The sequence below is a fragment of the Lepisosteus platostomus genome, chromosome 13 (assembly GCF_059453375.1).
Source record: "Lepisosteus platostomus isolate fLepPlt1 chromosome 13, fLepPlt1.hap1, whole genome shotgun sequence".
Lineage (NCBI taxonomy): Eukaryota > Metazoa > Chordata > Actinopteri > Semionotiformes > Lepisosteidae > Lepisosteus > Lepisosteus platostomus.
In genome coordinates this window covers 7714312-7735501 of record NC_142623.1, presented here as the reverse complement: position 1 = coordinate 7735501, position 21190 = coordinate 7714312, and the positions used below count along the sequence as shown (strand labels likewise).

The following is a 21190-nucleotide window of genomic DNA, read 5'->3' as shown; positions in this document are numbered from 1 at the left end:
CCCACTGACAGTGGAGCACAGAGCAGGCATGGCACCCCTCTCCCACTGACAGTAGAGCACAGAGCTGGCATGGCACCCCTCTCCCACTGACAGTAGAGCACAGAGCTGGTATGGCACCCCTCTCCCACTGACAGTGGAGCACAGAGCTGGCATGGCACTCCACTCCCACTGACAGTGGAGCACAGAGCAGGCATTGCACCCCTCTCCCACTGACAGTGGAGCACAGAGCAGGCATGGCACCCCTCTCCCACTGACAGTGGAGCACAGAGCTGGCATGGCACCCCTCTCCCACTGACAGTGGAGCACAGAGCAGGCATGGCACCCCTCTCCCACTGACAGTAGAGCACAGAGCTGGCATGGCACCCCTCTCCCACTGACAGTGGAGCACAGAGCTGGCATGGCACTCCACTCCCACTGACAGTGGAGCACAGAGCAGGCATTGCACCCCTCTCCCACTGACAGTGGAGCACAGAGCAGGCATGGCACCCCTCTCCCACTGACAGTGGAGCACAGAGCTGGCATGGCACCCCTCTCCCACTGACAGTGGAGCACAGAGCAGGCATGGCACCCCTCTCCCACTGACAGTGGAGCACAGAGCTGGCATGGCACCCCTCTCCCACTGACAGTGGAGCACAGAGCAGGCATGGCACCCCTCTCCCACTGACAGTAGAGCACAGAGCTGGCATGGCACCCCTCTCCCACTGACAGTGGAGCACAGAGCTGGCATGGCACTCCACTCCCACTGACAGTGGAGCACAGAGCAGGCATGGCACCCCTCTCCCACTGACAGTGGAGCACAGAGCAGGCATGGCACCCCACTCCCACTGACAGTGGAGCACAGAGCAGGCATGGCACCCCTCTCCCACTGACAGTGGAGCACAGAGCAGGCATGGCACCCCTCTCCCACTGACAGTAGAGCACAGAGCTGGCATGGCACTCCACTCCCACTGACAGTAGAGCACAGAGCTGGTATGGCACCCCTCTCCCACTGACAGTGGAGCACAGAGCAGGCATGGCACTCCACTCCCACTGACAGTGTAGCACAGAGCAGGTATGGCACCCCTCTCCCAGTGATAGAGGAGCACAGAGTTGGCATAGAACTCCTCTCCCACTGACAGAGGAGCAGAGAGCTGGATGCTCAGATGCTGGCGTTGCCTCACCTCCAGCTCACACTCGTACAGAGTGTCGTCCAGCAGCGTGACCCTGCAGTGCATGCTTCTGGGTTTGCGTGGGGCTTTGGGGGCCCGGGGCTCCTCCGGCGCCTTGATCTCCGCCTCACCCCCCGCCTTCCCTTCCTCAGCCTGTTCCGCTCCCTCCTCCTCCTCCTCCTCTTCCTCCTCCTCGGCGCCTCCTTCCTCCTCCTCCGAGTCCTTCTCTGTGTCCGGGTCCTCCTTGTTCTCCTGGTCCTCCTGGGCAGGCTGGAACAGCACACACACACACAGCTGCAGCTCAGTGGATGCTGTTTCACCTTCCCTCCTGCACCAAGGTGGCCAGCTTTGGCCTCTTAAACATCTTGGGTATTGTCTTTCAATAGCTGCTTTTCCCAGGTAAAATAAGATTCCAAATTTTAGAGCAGAAGAAAACTTTCAAATATTCCAATCAATTAGCTAATTAGGTAAATTAAGGCTTCAATTAAGTAATTAAGCTCCCAGGAGCAGGACTAGAAACTCCTGATGGAAAGCTTCTGTCAGGACTAACAACTGCAGACTGAAAAGCAATACAGCATCTCCCTAAAGAGGCTCGTAGCACAGACATAGGTCGTCTGCTACACAGACACACTTCAGTCCTGGAGAGCGCAAGACAAGGCGCTGTTAAGAAAGTCCCAGGCAGTGAATTAATTACTTTGTGCTTTTACAGCAATAGTAAAATGCCAGGGCAGTGCTAAGTCCACCAAAATAAACCTACTGAAAATGGGGAAAAAAATGCAAACAACCTCTAACAAAGCGGACTCTTGGGGGATGAAATCAACAAAACAGCTTGAACCGAGATGCAACAACATCCATCCAGCCATTTTCTAACTGTTTTTTCTAATTCAGGGTCCTAGGGGAGCCGGGGTTATCCCAGCAAGCAATGGGCAGAAGTCATTTAGCGGGGGGGGGGGGGGGATTCTAAAGTTTTGGCCAGCGAGTATATAGCTGATTAGTTCTGAAAGTACAAAGGCAAAGCTTAGCATGTCTGTAGCGAACACTGCCAAAGGCTACACTAAACTGTAATGGACTGTATTATTACTACTGTAGCAGGCAGAAGGACAACACTGCCCATACCAGGAAAACCCGTGACGCACTTGTAATGCACGAGTGATAGCAGTTACCTGGGGCAAAGACGTTTTTTTGGCACTTCAAGTGAGGCAGAAACATTAAGAATGTAATGAATGTGCAATTGCACTCTAAACACAGGAATGTGCACTGGCAGGTAAAGTGCTGCTGAAAATACCCGTCCAACACTGCCACAACTCAACAGGGACAGGAGAGCATACAAAGCGTTACGAGTTAGAGAGGCCAATCTGGTCATGGCTGCTTAAATTCAATCAATGCTCCACGGCCTGTTTTCTGCCCATTCCTTCGCTAACGTGTTTTTATGTAATTTACTTCCCAGCTGTGTTTAGGATCTGAAAAACGCATTCCAAGTGACTGTCACAAATGCAATAAGCTTCATAAAGCGAAACCAAACAATAACCTCACACAGTGCGTGTCAAGTGCAGGCAGACATACGGGCACGCACACGCATTTACTTCTCCTCGGTCTGGGCCAAACTGGGCACAAACACAGGAGGCTGCAAAAATAATGACAGCGCTTCCGCTGTGTAAGGTACAAGCAGGGGCTTCTAGAAAATGAGTCACATCTGAATAAAGCGCCCTGATGACTCAGCCAGATCCCATTGTGTTTGTGTCCCTGAGTGAAGCTAACTGCATTCCTCCCGTTCCAGCACACAGCACAATCAGTCCCACTTAACTACACAGAAATCCGGCTCTCTCGCAGTAATCACTCCTGCTTGTAATTGGACTTCCCACCACGCTTGTACTAGGAGCGCTTCAGCTGGCCGAGCTGGCCAGGATTGGACGTTTAAGAAACTAGAGCGTAAAACTAACAAAAAAACTTTTGGGACTGTCTCAGAGCTGCAAGCATCTCCCGGGGCATTGAAAGAGGAGGCCTTAGTACCCCTCACAACTGCCTTTCATGAACGCCGCGGTCAGATGTCCCACAGAGAAAAACAAACTCCCGAGGCTGAAGACCCCTGGTGTGCGTGTGCAAGTGCACATGGGTGTGCGAGTGTAAACGTGTGTGTAGATGCATGTCTGATATGGAGTGAGGGAGTGATGCCAGGCAGTCCTCACCTGAGTCTCTGCGCTGCTGAGCGAGTGCAGGTCGAGGGCTGGGTCTCCCTCAGCCCTTAGCTCGGGCTCAGGGGCCGCGATGGGAGCCTTGAGGAACACCTCCTCTTCGGGCCCCGCCGGCTGGGCCTCCTGCTCCCGCTCCTTCTCTTTCTTCTCCTTGTCCCCCTTCTCGGCCTCGGGGCCGTCTCCCTCCGAGCACTGCGAGCGGCGCTTCAGGAAGGAGGAGAAGAGGCGCGAGAGCCCGCGGCCCGCCGACGACCGGCTGCGGGGCTTCAGCTGCTCCTCCGGGGGCGAGCTGGGGGGCTCCTCCTGGGGGGGGTTCTGGGACTCCGAGGGGCCGGGGTCCTGCGCGGCCACGGGCTCCTGGGGCTGCTGCTGGCTCTCCGCCTCGCCGACCACGCTGGCTTCTGTCGTCATGGCGCGGGCTGCAGCCACAGGAAACAGAGCAACAACCGTCAGACCCAGCGCCCCCGTTCCTCCTCTCTCCCCTTCCCATGTACCACCCCAGCTCGTCGCCCGTGAAACTGGCAAGGATTCTGAGGATTTCATGGGCTGTTAAAAACCAAAACCCACTGCTGGAAACAGGTCTGAACTGGAGGAATATGACAAGAGGTTCTGAACTAGAAGACTATGACGAGGCTCTGAACTAGACGACTATGACTACGACAACAGATACTTTCCCCCCAACGAACTGCAGCAGAAGGATCAGCCCACATTTTGTCTTGAACAAAAACAAGGTGAAAAAACAACTTTTCTGTAGAATTTTAAGGAGACTATTTCAAGGACATCGGGTACAGTATAAATCTACAATACAGACACTTTCATCTTTTAGCAAAGCCAATTATTTATGCAAAATGGAAGAAAGAAAAAACATCCTCCAGCAGTATGCCTACACTGTAACAGCCACAAAAAGTCAACTCTCCCCTGAATGACCCATCACTTCAATTTTAGACTTTCAAGCCTTCAAAGGAAATATATAAGCTGCAGGAAAAGTCCGGGAAAAATACTACCTCTTCACTATCTATAGGGAGGCACTGTTGGGATTTTTTTGTAATGCTTTCCCAACCTTGTTTTACAATGTTCCTGCTACAGTGAAAGCCGAGCTGACTGGAACATGTTTGAGTAAAGACACCAAAACTACCATCCTCATAGCAATGTCCCTGTGTCATGCTGGCAGGGCAGTACTGAAACCCCAAAGATGACCGACGCACTTCCAAAGACAAAAGCCTACAGGCAGTGAAGGAACACATCTTGGGTATTAGGGTATCGAGAGCAACATCATAAGACATCTTTGTGCCGAAATAGGTTCTGAACCTCATGCTCCAAAGGGAATGTCTTTTCTCAGCAATTTAATTAGAATTTTTCTACTAAAGCACTTCTTCATTTAGCACACAAATATTCTTTCCCAGTGCATTCTGGCAAACTCATTCTGACTGGGTGATTAATCCTGTTTAGAGAGCTGCACGGCCACTGGCTAACAGCGCCCCTGCGCATTGTTATGGTGATGGAACTGATTCAATTGCTTTCTCTTAGCACGGAATGGGATCACGACCTGGGACATTCTCAAAACAATTTGCAATGCAATCCAATCAATGCCTGAACTCAAAGCCTTCTGCCTCTCTGAAGGAGGTGGGGTTGTTTAACAGGGTACAGATACCACAGACAAGCGGGGTCTCCATCTGACCACAAAACAGATGCCAACATGGGCTGTCTTAATGGATTCTTCCCAGGAATCCAAGAAGGAATTCTTAAACAGAAGCGGATTTCTTGACATTCTGCTTTAGTAACCTAACACGTTATGTCAAGAGCCACTACTGCTGTAATTAGGCAGGGCAGGCCTAGATCGGTCAGGGACTGAAGTATATTTGTGGCTGGTTTATATCCCTGTGGGGTCTGTTCATGGTGACAGTCAGCTCCTAAACTGAGAGTGAACAGTGGTATTAGCTCACTTATCAGGACTGTGTTTATATGTTGGAAACCAGCCATTAGCACAACAGGACACTGCAGAAGTCTCCATACAGCTCTGGGGGTGAATTCAAGGTTAGGCCACATTATTTCGCTTTGTCCTCAGGCCTGTGTGTGTTTAAGCAATTATCAGTCATGTTGTGTAACATTTAAGCAGCTTAAATTAACACTGAGATGAAGCAAAGTTGCAGAGTTTATAAATGCAATGTTTTTTTTGTTGTTGAGGTCTTTGTAGGAGCAAGCACTTGACTTAACGAAGCGTTGGTATCCCAAACAGCATGCGATGTAAATTACATCACACACCTTAAAAACTACATTTGTCATTCAAACCTTTGTTTTTGCAAACCCTTCGATGGCCTGAAGCTACAGTTTCTGCTTTTTAAAAGAAAAACTGCAGCTGCTTTAAGAGGACCCAAACAAACCAGAGATAAGAGTAAGAGAAATGCATTAATAGAATACTAATATGCAAACAGAAATGTACACCAAGAAACATTTCTGAACGATTTACACGTTGATGCACTCCTAACTGCATCCTGAGGCTGAAAGCTCCCACCCCACATGGTCAGGTACTCTGTGCTCGCTCTCTCTCTCTCATCAGCACACCTAACCTGGATTCCATGCCATCCGAGGACAGAGGCCCGTACACACAATGTCCCCCTTGTCCCTCTCTCTCTGCAGCCGTGCCAGACCCAGGCAGCGCAATCGGGCGCTCGTTAGGGCCCTCAGATAATTACAGTGTGATTTGGCAGCAGCTCGCGGTTTGACTGGAAGGCGTTACAGGGAGTGATCGGGTCAGCCCAGTCCATTAGCGGGGTACAGCTCCCCTCTACCGTGGGCATTTTTACAAGTGTCTCGCGGTCTCGGGAAGGTTGCCAAGGATACCAGTCATCCTGGTTTCTCAGTTTCCTCTCTCCTTCCCTCTGGAAAGTGTTATAGGAGCACAAAGGCACAAACTTCCAGATTCAGAGACCGTTTCTTCCCACAGGAAGTCAGATTCCTGAACTCTACCCCTACCACTGGCTCACGCCGATGGGGTTTTTTTTCCCTCTTCTCACGCTGCTCTGTCTGACTTGTCGAAGTTGGATGTTATTTAACGTGTTCTCGTGGCTGCTGCTGCGCTGCGTCTAGGTTTTCGGTGTTTCCTCAATCTCCTCCTATCGGAGCTGACATGCAAATCAGCACGTCACTGCACTTGTGCGTGACTTGACGCATAAACTGATCTGAGATTAACGAGGGCCTCAGTTTCCCGCGCCCTGTCAGCACGGCCGTCGGCCTGCTGGGGCTTAAAAATGGCCGCCGACAGGCCCGCCTGTCGTGAGCTCTCCCCGCCGGCCGCACGTGGCCCTGGAGCAGCACTCGGCCTTCCGCGCAGCTCACGGCGCTGCAGTAAACCCGGGAAGCTAAGAAGATTACGAAGCCATTCGGCAGCGCCCTTCTGCCGCGCAGGGCAGGCACTCTTCGCAGTTTGAAAGGATTTCCTCTTGCAATTAAACAGATACCACCTTAAGGCTTGCCCTGCTTTTCCGATGGCTTTCCAGAGACCCTGCTCACTCGTGTAGCACCCCTAGACAGACCTCTGCTGTCAACAGCCCTACAGGCTCATGGCGATCAGACCCTGGTCACACCGCTACCAACCAGCACACTCAGCTCTTCAACATCTAACTCCAGTATCGATCACAGTGATCAGAACCCCAATCACCTAGCTGACAATCGCCACACTCAGCTCTTTTGACATCAACGCCAAAATCAACCGCCCCCAGCTGACTGCTACAAACGGAAGAGGATCCTTGCGTTTACAAAAACACCAGAACAGGAGTGACCGGCACGGTGAGGGAGGAGGCCCTTGGGTGCATCTTCGGTTGAGTCGCGCCTTCTAAATCTATTGTCTCTGAAAGCTGTGGTGATGGCGTGGTGATGGCGTGCCTGTCAGCTGTCCAGCTGCCCAGCAATGCCACCTCCTAAAGAGCTACCAAAAAACCTAGACAGAGGCTGTCTGAAATACAACCTCCATTACTGTATCCCTCCATCTGAACTAGGGTCCCTTGCTGTATGGCTAGAGAGCTTACTGTCAGATAATGTGTTAGCCCTCACTGAAGCACTTAAAAACCAAGGAAGAGGTGATGCCTCCTTAAAAAAAGTGGAACCTGTGTGAGCCACCGGCCACAGCGCCAACTCCGCGCATCTACAGATCGTCACTATCAGCTTCATCTGTGCCTCGAAGCGCAATCTGATGGCAACGGTTTGACACGCAAGGAGGTCGTTTATGGGCTTTTGTCATTTCGATCCACTTGTGCAATCTATTTAGGGCGCTCAGTGTTGCGTCAGTTTCTGTTGCCGTGGTGAGCTCGAGCCAAGAGTACAATCCACCACGGAGGGGGAGGGGGTAGGAGATCTCTCCTAATCTCCGCCAGCAAATCCATCCCGGCAATGTGAGCCATCCGCAGCGCCGTCATGTTTTTATTACATGGCTCTTTAAGACCCTCCAGCTTCGGGCAGCAGAGCTGGGTTTACATCCATCCATTTCTAACTTCCAGCTGCTTCTACCAATTCAGGGTGGCGGGAGAGCCGGAGCCTGCCCTGGCAAGCAACGAGCACGGGGCAGGACACAGCCTGGGCAGGACACCTGTCCATCGCAGGGCAGACAGAAAGACATAAACAGAGACACAAACACACTCCCTTAAGCAAACTGACCTACCAGTGTGTCTTTGGGCTGTGGGAGCAAACGGGAGCCCTTAAGAGGGAACCCACATGAAGATGTGGAGATGGGGATAGCACCCCAGGTGCGACGACCGGGTTTAACTCAATTAACTTATTAAAAACAGGGCTGAAAACCCCAGGAGCTGAGCTGCCCTTAACCAACAGGCTCTGAAAAAGTGCCAAGCAGGTCCAGATCTCAAAGTGGAAAACACAGACCTGAACCCCTTTGTCCAAAAAGAGTTCTTCAAGCCACCTTGACACATCCACACACACGCTGGGTCCAGACTCTACGCACTCCTGGTGTTCTGAAGAAGCGGGTGACCCAGGTGGAAAGGTCCTCCCCTGCAGTCTGAGGCAGTCGATTTCACCAGGGGGCCGGCTTGGGAGAACCAGAAACGGCGTGCATGGATTCGCAGCTTCGCACGGGGGCAGATGGGCCATCGCTGTGATGGAGTGCCAGGCTGTGGCAGGAGCACCAGCTCAGAGTAGCGTGGGACAACAGGGGGAGAGGCCTGGCAAGCCTGTGCAAGAGGGGAAGGAGGCAGATCTGCTCTGGCCCCACTTCCGCCGATGCACAGCCCGTCTGTCTGTCCGGGTACCAGCACACGACGGGACTACTCTCTTCTGTGCAAGAGCACTGTGAGATCACGGGTGTCAATAGCTCTTGATTTAACTGAAGCGGGCAAGATCTGCCTTTTTTATTTCTAAGGATTCAGAACAGATCATTTTTAGACAATTTACTTGGACTGTTTTCAGCACAGCTGCATGACATCAATCCACTACAGTGCCCATAATTAGCGACTTTTTTCTTTTTTACCAGGACAGAATTCTTCCACCTAAAATAAAAAATGCAAAACAGTACTCACAAATCCCGTTGTACGCCTTTGGCAGGCTATAATCAAACCACATCAAAATACCTCAGAGATACAGTAAATCTAATTTTTAACAAAAAAAAAACATTGTGGATCTCCATAATTCCATAATCCGTATTCCATAATGGCATGTTTTACAAAAAGACACTAGGCAAATGGTTTGATAGTTTCATCTTCTTAGCAGGTAACCCCCAAAATAAAAAACACTGGACCGTTACGGTTTCCAAACCCACAGCTCCTCTGTTCGCGTCACATGACTTGTCTTCTGACTTCTTCTCCTTCTGTGTTGTAATGTCACGTACTGTCACACAGCTTTGTTAAATGCCTTGGGGCAACCTTGTTGTGAAAGGCGCTATACAAAAATAAACTGAACTGAATTGAATGACATTCTGTTACCATGCAAATCCCCTCTGCTTGACACCCAACGCACAGCTGCATGCTGATCTCCAAAAGACGGCAGCGCACAGCAGAGCTGTGGTAGGGGAACTGGGAAGCACGCCCAGGGGCGATCACGATCATTGATCAGGGCTGTGCCCGTGCACGCTTCACAAATCAAAACCCCCACCCTGCCAGCACCTGCGCTCAGCGCGTGGCTGGTCTTCGCTGAGCACGCGGCGGGAGTGGCGCAACACAGGGCTCCTCCGAGAGCAGCCCGGTGCACCTGCCAGTCCCAGAACGCACCCTGGCACAAAGGAAACGCGCTGGCACAGACGGCGCTCTGTCCCTGGCGCTGCTGAGCCCCAACACCAGGTCTGGGGCTAAGCTACTGTTCCACTCAGCAGCCCTGATGCTCACAGTGGCACAGACAATACACCACCCACCACCTAGTAGTTCTTTTACTACTCTGGCGTGCTGCAAAACACGCCACATTCTCAATCATTCGTTTCCAAGCTCAAAGGACATCTCTTCTGGTTTAAAAGGCTGCTGGAGAAAGCCCTCCTCCTTTTGCCAAAATGTATTGCTGTGGAATCTCAATTTCAAAACAGACAGTTCAGTTACAAATAGTACACAAGATATGATTGAGACTGAAATAAACAAACAAAGGCGTTCCTTTCACGCTGGTTTCGTAACCACAGCAGCGAGGGGAAATGCGCTCTTTATCACACACTGCAGAGTATCACTTCCTCCCTGAGCTAGAGTCCCATCTCTCGGGCAGGAGGGCAAATCCAAAATAAACACAGAGGGGATATTTTTAGTGTGATCACTCCTTCCCAACCCTCGAGCTTGCCCAGGTTAAAACAATCATCACCAGCAGAGAGGAAACCTGTACTGATGTGCACAGCTGGACTCTGCAGTCCTCAGCACATGCTCAGCCTTTGAAAAACATGCACATCTGCAGCATGTCCCCTCTCAGTCACTGTATATCTTTTGTGCATTCCAGCAGATGTGCGGGGACAGTGGGTAAGCGTGTGGACACAGAACTGACAGTCCCATCTACACACACTGCTGATCCCAGTTGCTTCAGCCCACCCAGCTGTGCAATGGGGACCCGTATTGCTAGGGGATGATCCCTGTGATGGACTGTTGCCTCATCCAGTGGGGGGACTCGCATGTTCTCAAGTCTGCTTACCTCTGCAGAAACTAGGACAAGCTCTGGTCTGGCCTGAGTGATTCTTATTCATTGCTCCTGTCTGGTCTGTCATTTGACTAGCTGTGCAATGGCAGCACAAGCCATATCAGGTGTTCACTGGCTCAGTCCCCAGGCCTGCCAGCAAACTGACCAAGTGTAACAGTGAGCGACTGACTCATTGACACACGATAATCAAGGTCCTGCAGTAAGTGACTCAGCAGCAGTGCTTTGGATAATCTTGCTCCCTATTCTGTGTGTATACGGTACGGAGAAGCACCGGGGTGGAGCTGGACACACTAATGTGAGTGAGGTGCCCAGCTCCCTTTCTCTTGGGGACCAGACCGAGACTGATCCCTGAGGAGACAGAGCCAGAGGAGAACCTGTGACAGACCTGGAAATTGAACCCAGAACCCTCCAGGCCAGCTAATCCATCACGTGAAAGCTGTTTACCTGACCAAGGGCATGGCAACCTGGCAACACAGGGTGCAAGACAGGACTGCAACCAGGTCGAGACAGCAGTCCACCCTTCAGATAAAACATGTCCTAATCTATAATTATTGGTTTAATATTCATTATCGATTCCAAATCAATTCAGTAAAACTAGTTTTTAAAATCGGGAACTCAAGCACTTTGTTAGTTTCAATTACCCATCCATCAGAGTTATGGCAAAGGCCTGGAAATCCTTTCATGTAGTGACGACTAGAATATCTTGCAGTTCTTGCATCTGACACGATGTATTTCAGTGGCATCGCCCATGGAATTTAAGCAAGAGGCTGCGATTTCCCACCTCTGTTCTACACCTGTACAGAGCCTCACCTCTAGTCCATCCCTTCTCTAGTTCAGCCGTACTGTGAAACAGGGTTTTTCTTGCAGCAACATAATTTTGGCAACGGTTCTCCAGTTACAATGAGTCACCAAATATTTACGCCTCTTTCACAGCATCACATATTGGAGGACCGATTTATCTCAGGTCATTCGTTTTGCAGCTTTTCAAAGCACATGGAACGAACGGAAACATGACTGCTCACGAAACGGGGATGTTTGCTCAGCAGTAAGCGGTCTTGCTGCTCTGATGAGAAAAAGAATGGCTGAAAGTAAAGGGCACAGGGCTGGAGACTCTCCTGTCAAGAGACGCTGCTGACTGCGATATCCAAACGCAAAGACAGCATATAGAGCCTTGTGCAGTGTTTTCGGTCAAAGCCTGGCGCGGCTCAGGCCAAGCTGAACTGGATAATCCCTAGAAAATGTAACTTGTCCGTTGAGGCTGATCCGAGGGAAACCAAAGGTCACACATTACTGTGTTATCATCACAGGTGAATTCCAATTTCAAAGCAGCTAGAAAAATAACAGCATGAGACAAATTAATTGGTGCTTGCAGCACAGCTTTCTATAAGTTCTTGTTTCTTTTAATACAACGTGGACAAGAAATTGGCGCAGTGGCTAGCACTGCTGCCTCACAACGCTGGGGCCCTGGGTTCAATTCAGGACCTGGGGTGCTCTCTGCCTAGTGTTTCTCCTTGTGTTTGTGTGGGTTTCTTCCCACAGTCCAAAGACATACTAGGAGGATAACTGGCTTCTGGGAAGACTAGCCCTGGTGTGAGTGTGCCTGTCCTGTGATGGACAGATGTCCCATCCAGGGAGTACCCTGCCTTGCACCTGTTGCATGCTGGGATAGGTTCCGGCTCCCCTGCAACTCTGAATGGGAAGAAGTGGTTAGAAAATGGATGGACAAGAAATCACAGCTAGAATTCAGAAATAGAAAATATACTTGCTCTTTCACACGGAGAAATAAAAGTTCTCCTGGAAGCCTACTGGACTGGTCACGTGTGGCAGCAATCACACCATCAGCAGACGGAGCGGAGATGCGGTTTACGATCACATTCCCCGAGTGAGTTAAGAGCACTCTCTTAAGAAAACTTCAGACACCAGAAGAGACGGGACTCTGAGTTCCCGTCGGTGAGGGGGAGGAAGAATGTGCATAAAAGAATTAAAACCAAGGCTGGCCATCAGGTGTGACTGAGGCCGGCACTGATATATGGTTTGTTGCAGCACTGCGATAGCTAATGTCAAGCAGGAGTGCTGAGCAAGGTCAGGGGGCAGGAAGTGGAACAGACTTCCTGTGCGAAGGGGCAACTGGAGCAGAGAGGAAGTCCAGTGCAGGTGAACAAGATGGCTGCCTTGTGCGAGATGAGGTGTAGTGGTCTACCCACAGTGTGGACAGCAGGTCTGTGGCTTGCTTTTGTCCCTTTTCCAACTAAAAAAACAAGGATCAGCAAGGAGGTTCCTGAAAAACCATGCTGTCTCCCCGCTGCTTCCCAGATAGGATGGAGCTGGCTTTAAACAAACCTGCTGGCCGTTTCAGTTGTAAAAGTTGACGTTTCCCGGACTTGTCTGCTCATCGACTTTTTAAGGCTTCTCTCAAAACCTGGAGGGGCGGGTGCTCTTCAGGATCAGGGTGCCATACCCCTTGAATAAGGGGGTAAAAAACAGGCCGGAGGTGCTTGTCAGAATCCTTGCAACAGGAAACCGAACATCATATGAATGATCAGACAGAGAGCTTGCATCTCTCGAAAAGCTTCGGGACTGCACAGTTCCTACAAATGCCCCTGAAAACTCTCTCCTTTCAGCTTCACCTTCAGGCAACAAGCCTCCTGGAAGAACTCTTGTGGGCGGAGGCCGGCACGTGACATCGAGAGGGAGCATCTCTGGGCCCTCGTTGTCATCAGAGCTCATTTCCACTTCTCATGGCCGACAGAGCAGCCTTCATCTCGGGTCAAGAGCGATAACCGACTCCCAACGAGGGCCCAGTATGTGGGCCACAGCTCAAATGTCAGCTCGGGAAACAGGGGAGCAGAGCAAACAAGCTCCTATCCAGCGCCAAATCCCAGCTCCGAGAGGGACTGCGGAAGTAGTGTGCACAAGTCTATCAGGAGACACGGATCTGGCTGTAAAATAACTGGCTCAAGGCACCCAAGCAACAGGAGGAAAAATACAATTCAGCAAAACACAGGCTGATAAATTCAAATAAATCCTAGTGTGCAAGGAATACCCGCTGCGGTTTAAAGATCTGTTCTTATTTAGATATTCTCTACTATAAATATGCAAGGCGGTCCTGAACTGTGAAAAACGAATCAATTCTGTGTCTGTTTCTCAAACAGCCTTTGCACACAACCGATGTGAACTCCAAAACCTGGCTGTGTCACAGAGTGCCCGTGAGCCTGCACGACCGCACTCGTGTTGCAACGCAGGAGGGAGAATTGCACAAGGCGTGTGTCCTCACAGCCTTCTTACACCTCGCCGCTCTCAACTTGTCTTCCCCAGCCAGCAGGGCCCTGCAGCTCCAGCACCACAATCCAAGCAGGAAGGACAACACATGCCGCTCGAACGCTGGCTCGGAGCTGGGGCGCTGAAAGTGAGCTTAAGGAATTAGAGGGGGCTTTAAAGTTAATCAGCCCCAGCGCGGGATTAGAGCGATCCGCACTGATGTGCGGGACGAGGCAGCTGGGCGGGTGCTCAGCGGGGCCCAGGATTACTCCTGCCAGCCGCTCTGTGCCCACACGCACAGAGGAAACAATGGAGATCGGCTCTCTGTCCCACTCGCCTGCGTCACAAGGTCAGGCCGGGGTCACGAGCCCCCTGCACCTGGTCTTTTACAGAGGGCTGCTCTCGGGCGCACCTGCTTTCAGCAAACTCCTCTATTATTAACGACGGTTCATCGCGCGTACATAGCACTTTTCTGGACACTCCACTCAAAGCGCTTTACAGGCAATGGAGACTCCCCTCCCCTCTAAGCCCCCACCTGGAGGACGTGACGGCAGCCATAGTGCGCCAGTACTCTCACCACTCACCAGCTCTCAGTGGGGAGGAGAACAGTGATGAAGGTCATAGATGGGGATTATTAAGAGGCCATGACTGGAAAGGACCAATGGGAAATTTGGCCAGGTAATCACCCTGGGATTGTTTTACGACCACAAAGAGTCAGGACCTCGGTTTTATGTCTCATCCAAAGGACAGCACCTTTTTCAGTATAGTGTCCCCGTCACTGTGGGTCGTAATGCCCCACAATATAGACCGCAGGGTGAGCACCCCCTACTGGCCCCACTAACACCTCTTCCAGCAGCAGACTCGGCTTTTACAGGAGTCTCCCATCCAGGTACTGGCCAGGCGCATGCTCCAGTGTGTCGCCAGATGTGAGTTGCTGGGTGATATAGCTTCTGGCTATAAGATTTCGATTTTTAGCATCTGCCTGTCTACACATAAGTCCCACCCAAGAGCTTGAGTGCTGCCACTGGATGTTTTTGCTGAAATCTAACTGGAAATTGAAACCAATCTGAATCTGAAACTCAGCATCCCCTCAGTTTTGCATTCATGCCTAACCATGCGGAGAATGTTTAGCACACAACTCTCCTCTGTGCTCTGCTTTATTGCCTTACCCTTGTCTTGTGTTGTTACTTACTGCGCTTGTTTCCCTTGTTGCTTTCATGGTTTTTCACCTAATCCACCCCAAAAAAAACACTGAAAATATTCAAACTGGTTACATGGAAAGACCATGAAGTGGAAGGATTTGCATACTACTGCTCCACACTAATTTGAATGCAATTATTCCACATTCTTCAAACAGGCCCTGCAAAACTTGTTCACTTCAAATGGCCAATAACTGACACAGAAGAAGAGGTGGAATATGCTGATAAAACACTGACCAGATGTGAAATGTTAAGTTCCATTGAAAGTCTAGTGTTGTACACTAATGGCAGTCAAGCACAGAAAACCCAACCAATCTATGAAAACAACAGTTGTTTCCGCTAGTAAGTGTGAAGCCGAATTTAAGCTGTAATGTCTAGGTAAAGGCTATGCCTCTGGAGTCCAACCTTCACCCTTATCCTCTATGCCACTGAGAGACTGTGAGCCTTCCAATAAGAGAAGCACTGAATTGATCCTTAATTGCTTAATTAGCCCACATGCTGCAGGTCACTTCGATAATTAAGGATTAGCTGGAGCAAGGGCTTGAGATGGCCTGAAATCCAGCAGCCAAGGATGGCCATCCCTGATCTATGCAGCACAAGCCCTTCAATCCATTTAACATACATCGGCTGTAATACTTGAAGAATCCGTTTGGTCTAGCAACCGATACCTTAGGGAAATCAATAGCCTTCATCTAGCCTCTGCTGCTAGAAATGTCATATTTAAAGGTTGGAAAGATATTGACTATTAACTCTTCATGAAAGGGGATTTCTATGTCACAAGGGAAAACTCCCAGAGTAGCACATGTACACAATGAGATGAGTTTAATTAGATATTAATGACACAGATTTTGTGCCTCAGACATTTTGTCGATCAATGTCTAGCTGACTTCACCGTACACCCCTTTCACCTGGAGCACAGACCTCGCCCCTCTCTCATGACGACAACCACGAAATTAGACTCCAAATAAACCGGTAAATGCATCACAAAAGTAAAACAGGCATATTTTGTTTAACACAAAAGAAACCTGCATGATGTGTTTAATTAACATTTTTGCATGACAGAAAAAAAAAAAGAACCCTGCTTTCCATAAACATTTTGCTGCACAAAGTGTAACCAATGTAAATGGAACCAGTTACCCTGCATGGAAGCTATGGGAGCTGGTTACCTTACACAGAGGCTGTGGGAAATTCTGTATTTTCTGTGCAGGTTGTAACATCACGGCTGTATAATAAGCCTCTGCTCAGCGAATATGGGTTTCTATTAGAAAGTGAAAAGAAAATGGCAAAAATAGATGTGTGTAACTGAGTAAAACCTTTTCGTGGATCAAAACGATTGCAAAAAGGGCCTCGATGTTCTTTGTGCATTTTTCCAATTGCCACGGCATCAAAACCAGAAATGTTAGAAACCCCTCGCAAAAGTCCCTCAACTGTGTGTTTGTAGAGTCTGTTTTTCAGAGTAAGCTCGCCGCCCAGGCGTGCGGAAAAGGACCCGAGAGCCATCTGGCCTTCGCTACCTCCACAAAACACTTTGGGTTTGTAGACAAACAAGCGTCAGACTTCAGAGTTTATCACAGACCTGCACATCCGCAAAGATGAAAAACTCTGTCATGGCTGTAGACCATGCTGACGCATCGGTACAGAAACATCAAACAGAGCAACTTAAAAATAGTCTAAGTGTAAAACACAAGAGCACTCAACACTCATCAAAACGGAAATCTATAAAAAGCTGGAAAAGCCTCATTTTTTTTTCAAATCTAGGGGAATCAAATCTTTCTTTTCTAGCAGGATATTTGCAAGTTGGGAAATAAGCAACACTCGGTCTGAGAAAGGAAGGAGGGGATGAAAAAAGGTGAAAATGAGGCAGGCAATAAACTGTTCACAGATCTCTGACGCGACCCTGTGAGGATGTGCAAGGCGGGGAAAAAAGTTGGGAAAATTTTCTTCCGCACCTCCGTGCGCAAAGTTAAAGTGCAAAACTTTCTCCCAGCTGCACCGAGACACTTAGTAAGGTGGAAGAGCTGGAAATGAAGTCTCTGCCTTTCTGTAAACACTGGGGCCCACTGCGTCTCTCAGGATCCTCCGTGGAATCCTACTTAAAACCCACTCGAGATCGCACTCCTGTCTGCGCTACCTTCTTGCAGCTGCAAGGAAAAAATAATCCTGCAGATTATTTTTTGTCTGGGGGCTCAGACGGACAGTGCCTGCAGAAAGCCACACACACAGCTGATGAAGAGCTGCAAGCATCCGCATTAATTAAGCAGCACTGGGCGAGAAGAAATGAAAAACTGCTTCTCAAACCACGCCATTGGGGCTGTATCGCAGCTTCCAATCAGCCGCACATCTGTCAGACATTAAAAGTGTGATACTTCGACATGATTATGTGATTGGAAAAGCACGAGAACTCAAACGCTGGTAAACCAATGCACGCACCATCCTCAATCAATCATTTTTAACCTCCATGTGAGCTTGACCCAATCATCTGACTGAATCGCTTAGTGCAACTCCTGTGTACTAAAAAACTGGTCAAACATCTCTGCAGAGCCCAATACACCACCGGTCTCTCCCTGACGGAGCCCAGCTGGAATCTTGAGTCCTTGCGGTTCGTGATGGGACCTTCCACACCGACAGCAATGGAAATGAAATGCAAAAATTTGGCCAAACAATAAAATTAAAGCAAGAAACTCTCACTGTCTGCAACAGACAGCACTGTCAGTGTGAAAACAGCGGTGGTTTCCACCTGTCCTCACAGTGAACTCCACATCCTGGACTGTATACACTCTGTGGCCTAAATCCTCTCCCTCTTCACCCTGATTGTTTTTCCTGACCAAAGGGAATCAGGTGAAACAACGTGAATGTAGCTCTAGCAGAGCCAGGGAAAATTATTTTTAGACCCATGTTTATAAAGTTCCTCTAGCTCCGACTCCTCGCTGAACACAGTCATCCAACTACACTACGTCACAGAGAACGCGGTTTCTGTTTGAATTTTGTTTCAGTGGAAGAACATAACTCTCAAATAGATGCTCTTTTTTACCTTCACAGAAACTAAGATTGTTTAATTTGTACTATTTAGTATCCTTAATCCACTGTACTAATTATTTTTTTCTGATATATCTTTATCCTGGCAATGTTGTGCTAAGGGGCACTGAAGAAAGGTGCTGGATAACTATCAGCAGTCTCTCCTCACACTTGCCTTGCGAGGAGCAAGACTTAACACTGCAGTCACCCTGCCAAGAACAGATTCCTGTTTTGGTGACAAACCCGATTTATGTTTATAAAAAGGAAATTGAAGATGTTTTTCAAAGGAATACACGTTCAGATATGCCAGATCCTAAAAATAGACTGTAGAAAGAAGCCAACTGAATTTTTTGATTATGGTGCATTTCTTTGCTCTTTTTTCCTTTTTGTTTCAAGGGCTTGATTAAACATAGGAAAACACAGCAAACTGTTTTTCCACCTTGTTCCCAAGACAGACTACTGTTAACTGATAATATTACAGCAGGTATCTGGACTGAGATATTATATAGAAATTTATATATCCATCTAAATGCCACTGATAACACCAAACACTGGGGCTCTTGAAAAAAATCTAGAAACCATCTAGAAAAGATCTAGATGTTGGGAATTTAATGCAACCCAGTGATACACTTTGATGATGGGAATCTCCATTCTGGAATCTTCTAAAGTCCACTGCTAACTGGACTTTCTATTCAGCAGATCTTACAATAGAAGGATATCACTTGTACCGCCCAAACCAGTCTACTGATGATGCTGTATCCCTTGCCCTTCACCTGGCCCTGTCCCACCTGGATAAGAAAGACTCTTATGTAAGAATGCTGTTCATTCACTTCAGTTCAGCATTTAATACAATCATCCACCAGAAGCTGACAGAAAAATTGAGCTTTAACACCTCCCTTTGTAACTAGATTCTGGACTTTCTGACCAAGAGACCTCCGACAGTCCGGATCGGTAATAACACACCGATCACCATGTAGCACCATGAGCACTGGAACAGCCCACTGCTGTTCACACTGATGACTCATGACTGTACTGCCAAGCACAGTTCAAACTGCATCATCAAGTTTGCCGATGACGATAGTGGTGGACCTCATTAGCAACAACGATGAGTCACCATACAGAGAGGAGGTGGAGCAACTAGTGGACTGGTGTACAAACAACAACCCATCTCTGAATGTAAACAAAACAAAAGAGATAATCATTGACTTCAGGAGGGCCCACGCTGATCACTCCCCACTGTACATCTAACGGTTCCCCTGTGGAGACAGTAAGAAGCACCAAGTTTCTTGGTGTACACATTACAGATGACCTCACTTGGTCCCTCAACACCACCTCCCTAGCCAAGGAAGCACAGCAGCGTCTCCATTTCCTGTGGCGACTGAGGAGGGCAAACCTTCCTCTGCCCAGTCTTAGCACTTTGAGAGCATCTTGACCAGCTGTGTCACTGTTTGGTTTGGGAACTGCAATGCTTCAGACCTCAAGACCCTGCAATGAATTGTGGACACAGCTGAAAAGATTACTGGAGCCTCCCTGCCTTCCATTTCTGTCACCCATCACAAACGCTGCTTACACAGGGCCTCCAGTATAGTAGATGACCCCTCCCACAAACTCTTTGCCTTCTTACCATCTGGAAAGATATCCCAGTATACGGGCCAGCTCCACCAGACTCTGGCTCCTCAACACCCTGGAACCTACTTGCACCCGCCCCAATTCCAGAAACAGGGCTTAAATCCCCCCCCCCAGTGCGTTGTGTATATTGTATTATGTATTTGACCTATCTGCACTTTGCACTATGTGTATCCTGTCTACAATGTCTATGTCAGTGTCCTGCCTGTATTTGCACCGTGGACCAGGAGGAACAATATTTCGCTCCACTGTATACTTGTATATGGCTGAAATGACAAATAAACAAACTTGAACAAGATACCAGGACCCTACATGCCCCAGAGAACAGTAGTTAACACATCCCGAACGTTTGTTTACATTCGCCACTTAGCACAGCTCTCCAGAGTCATCACAACCAGGCAGTACCCAGTCACAGGCTGGGAACACTTTTCGGATCTAAAAACCTCCTTCACCATCTCTCCCTGCCCTGCATGGTACCCCATCTCCAATGCTGAAGTGACAGTCATTTATCCCAGTCATCAATGTAGTTTTCCAACGTTCTCTTGTCTTATTTTATAGACCTTACTGTGGTCTGCTGTTCTTATCAGGCATATAGCATTAAAGAATGCAGCGTTACACAGTTAATCTAAAATTTTGGAAAGAAGACAGCAGACGGTGTGAAAATGCAGGTTTTCTTCTTGCTTAGAAATTCAACGGCCATTCAGTGGTCCGATAAAGAGATTTCAGTGCTCTATCGCAGTCTGGAACTGGACGCCTGCAAATGTGCTGTGCCAGCAGTTTTTTAGCCTTTCATACGCTCCAGCACAATGGAGATTAATTATGACCAACTGCTCAAGTTGCATCACGACGGCTGCCCCTGCCTCACAGCTCGCATGCTGTCCAAGGGGCAATAATCAAGCAAGTATGGGGTGATAGTTCTGATTACCTACAGACTGCTTCACAGTGCCAGAGCAGAAGAGCCATACTTCAGTGAGTGATGCATCTGAAGTCTCTGACCACAGTGGTGGAATCTTTCTGAAGCCGGCACGTGACATCACAATGGACAGCTGACCTCATGTTTGCTTTTTTAAAATGACGTCACACTGTGGTGACCACAGGCCCATAGTGGCCTGGCTCTTGTCCTGTAAGCCTGGTTTCTCAGGATCATCCCACCACACGCCACGCAAAGTGACCACTCTGTATGTTCCACGGATTCTGAGTACCAAACAAACGCTTAAAGAACAGCGTCCTGTTCCCTCCTAGTGTGTCCCCTAGTCCTGATCCTGCAGGCTCCTCTAACAGTACCCTCCATCTCCCATTGTCCTTTACTGTCTCAAGTCAGTCAGAGTTAACGGCATGATCACAAACTCAACCAGGCATGACACGATAATCAAAATGACAATGACAATGACTATTCTTTCGAACGGGCCACACACTTATACTGTAAATAGAGGATATTCTCAGGAGATCTGGTCTTTAAACACCTAAATAGACCAGAGAAATGTTTGCAGAACTGGAAGATTTCCCTCAGAGCTTCTCTAATGCACCACTGTTTTACTACAGGGGGTGATAGGAAACAGGCGAGTACCCCCAGATGCACTACAGCGCGTCAGATATTTTCTCCAAGAGGGAGTAGGTGTGCGCGCGGGGAGGGGGGAGGTCTTTGACG

At 49.0% G+C, this 21190-nt stretch overlaps 1 protein-coding gene across 13 annotated transcripts in view; it reads right to left on the bottom strand.

Moving 5' to 3' along the window:
• Positions 1 to 21190, bottom strand: part of LOC148649783 (protein 4.1-like) — an 82790-nt gene that overhangs the window by 41594 nt on the left and 20006 nt on the right. For all 13 annotated transcript variants that reach the window (XM_088602924.1, XM_088602920.1, XM_088602923.1 and 10 more), the window contains exons 2-3: positions 3335 to 3759; positions 1161 to 1418 (exon numbers count right to left, since the gene is read on the bottom strand). In XM_088602924.1, the coding sequence (XP_088459050.1) occupies positions 1161 to 1418; positions 3335 to 3751 (675 nt within the window). In that variant the 5' untranslated portion in view covers positions 3752 to 3759. The remainder of the gene's footprint in view (positions 1 to 1160; positions 1419 to 3334; positions 3760 to 21190) is intronic.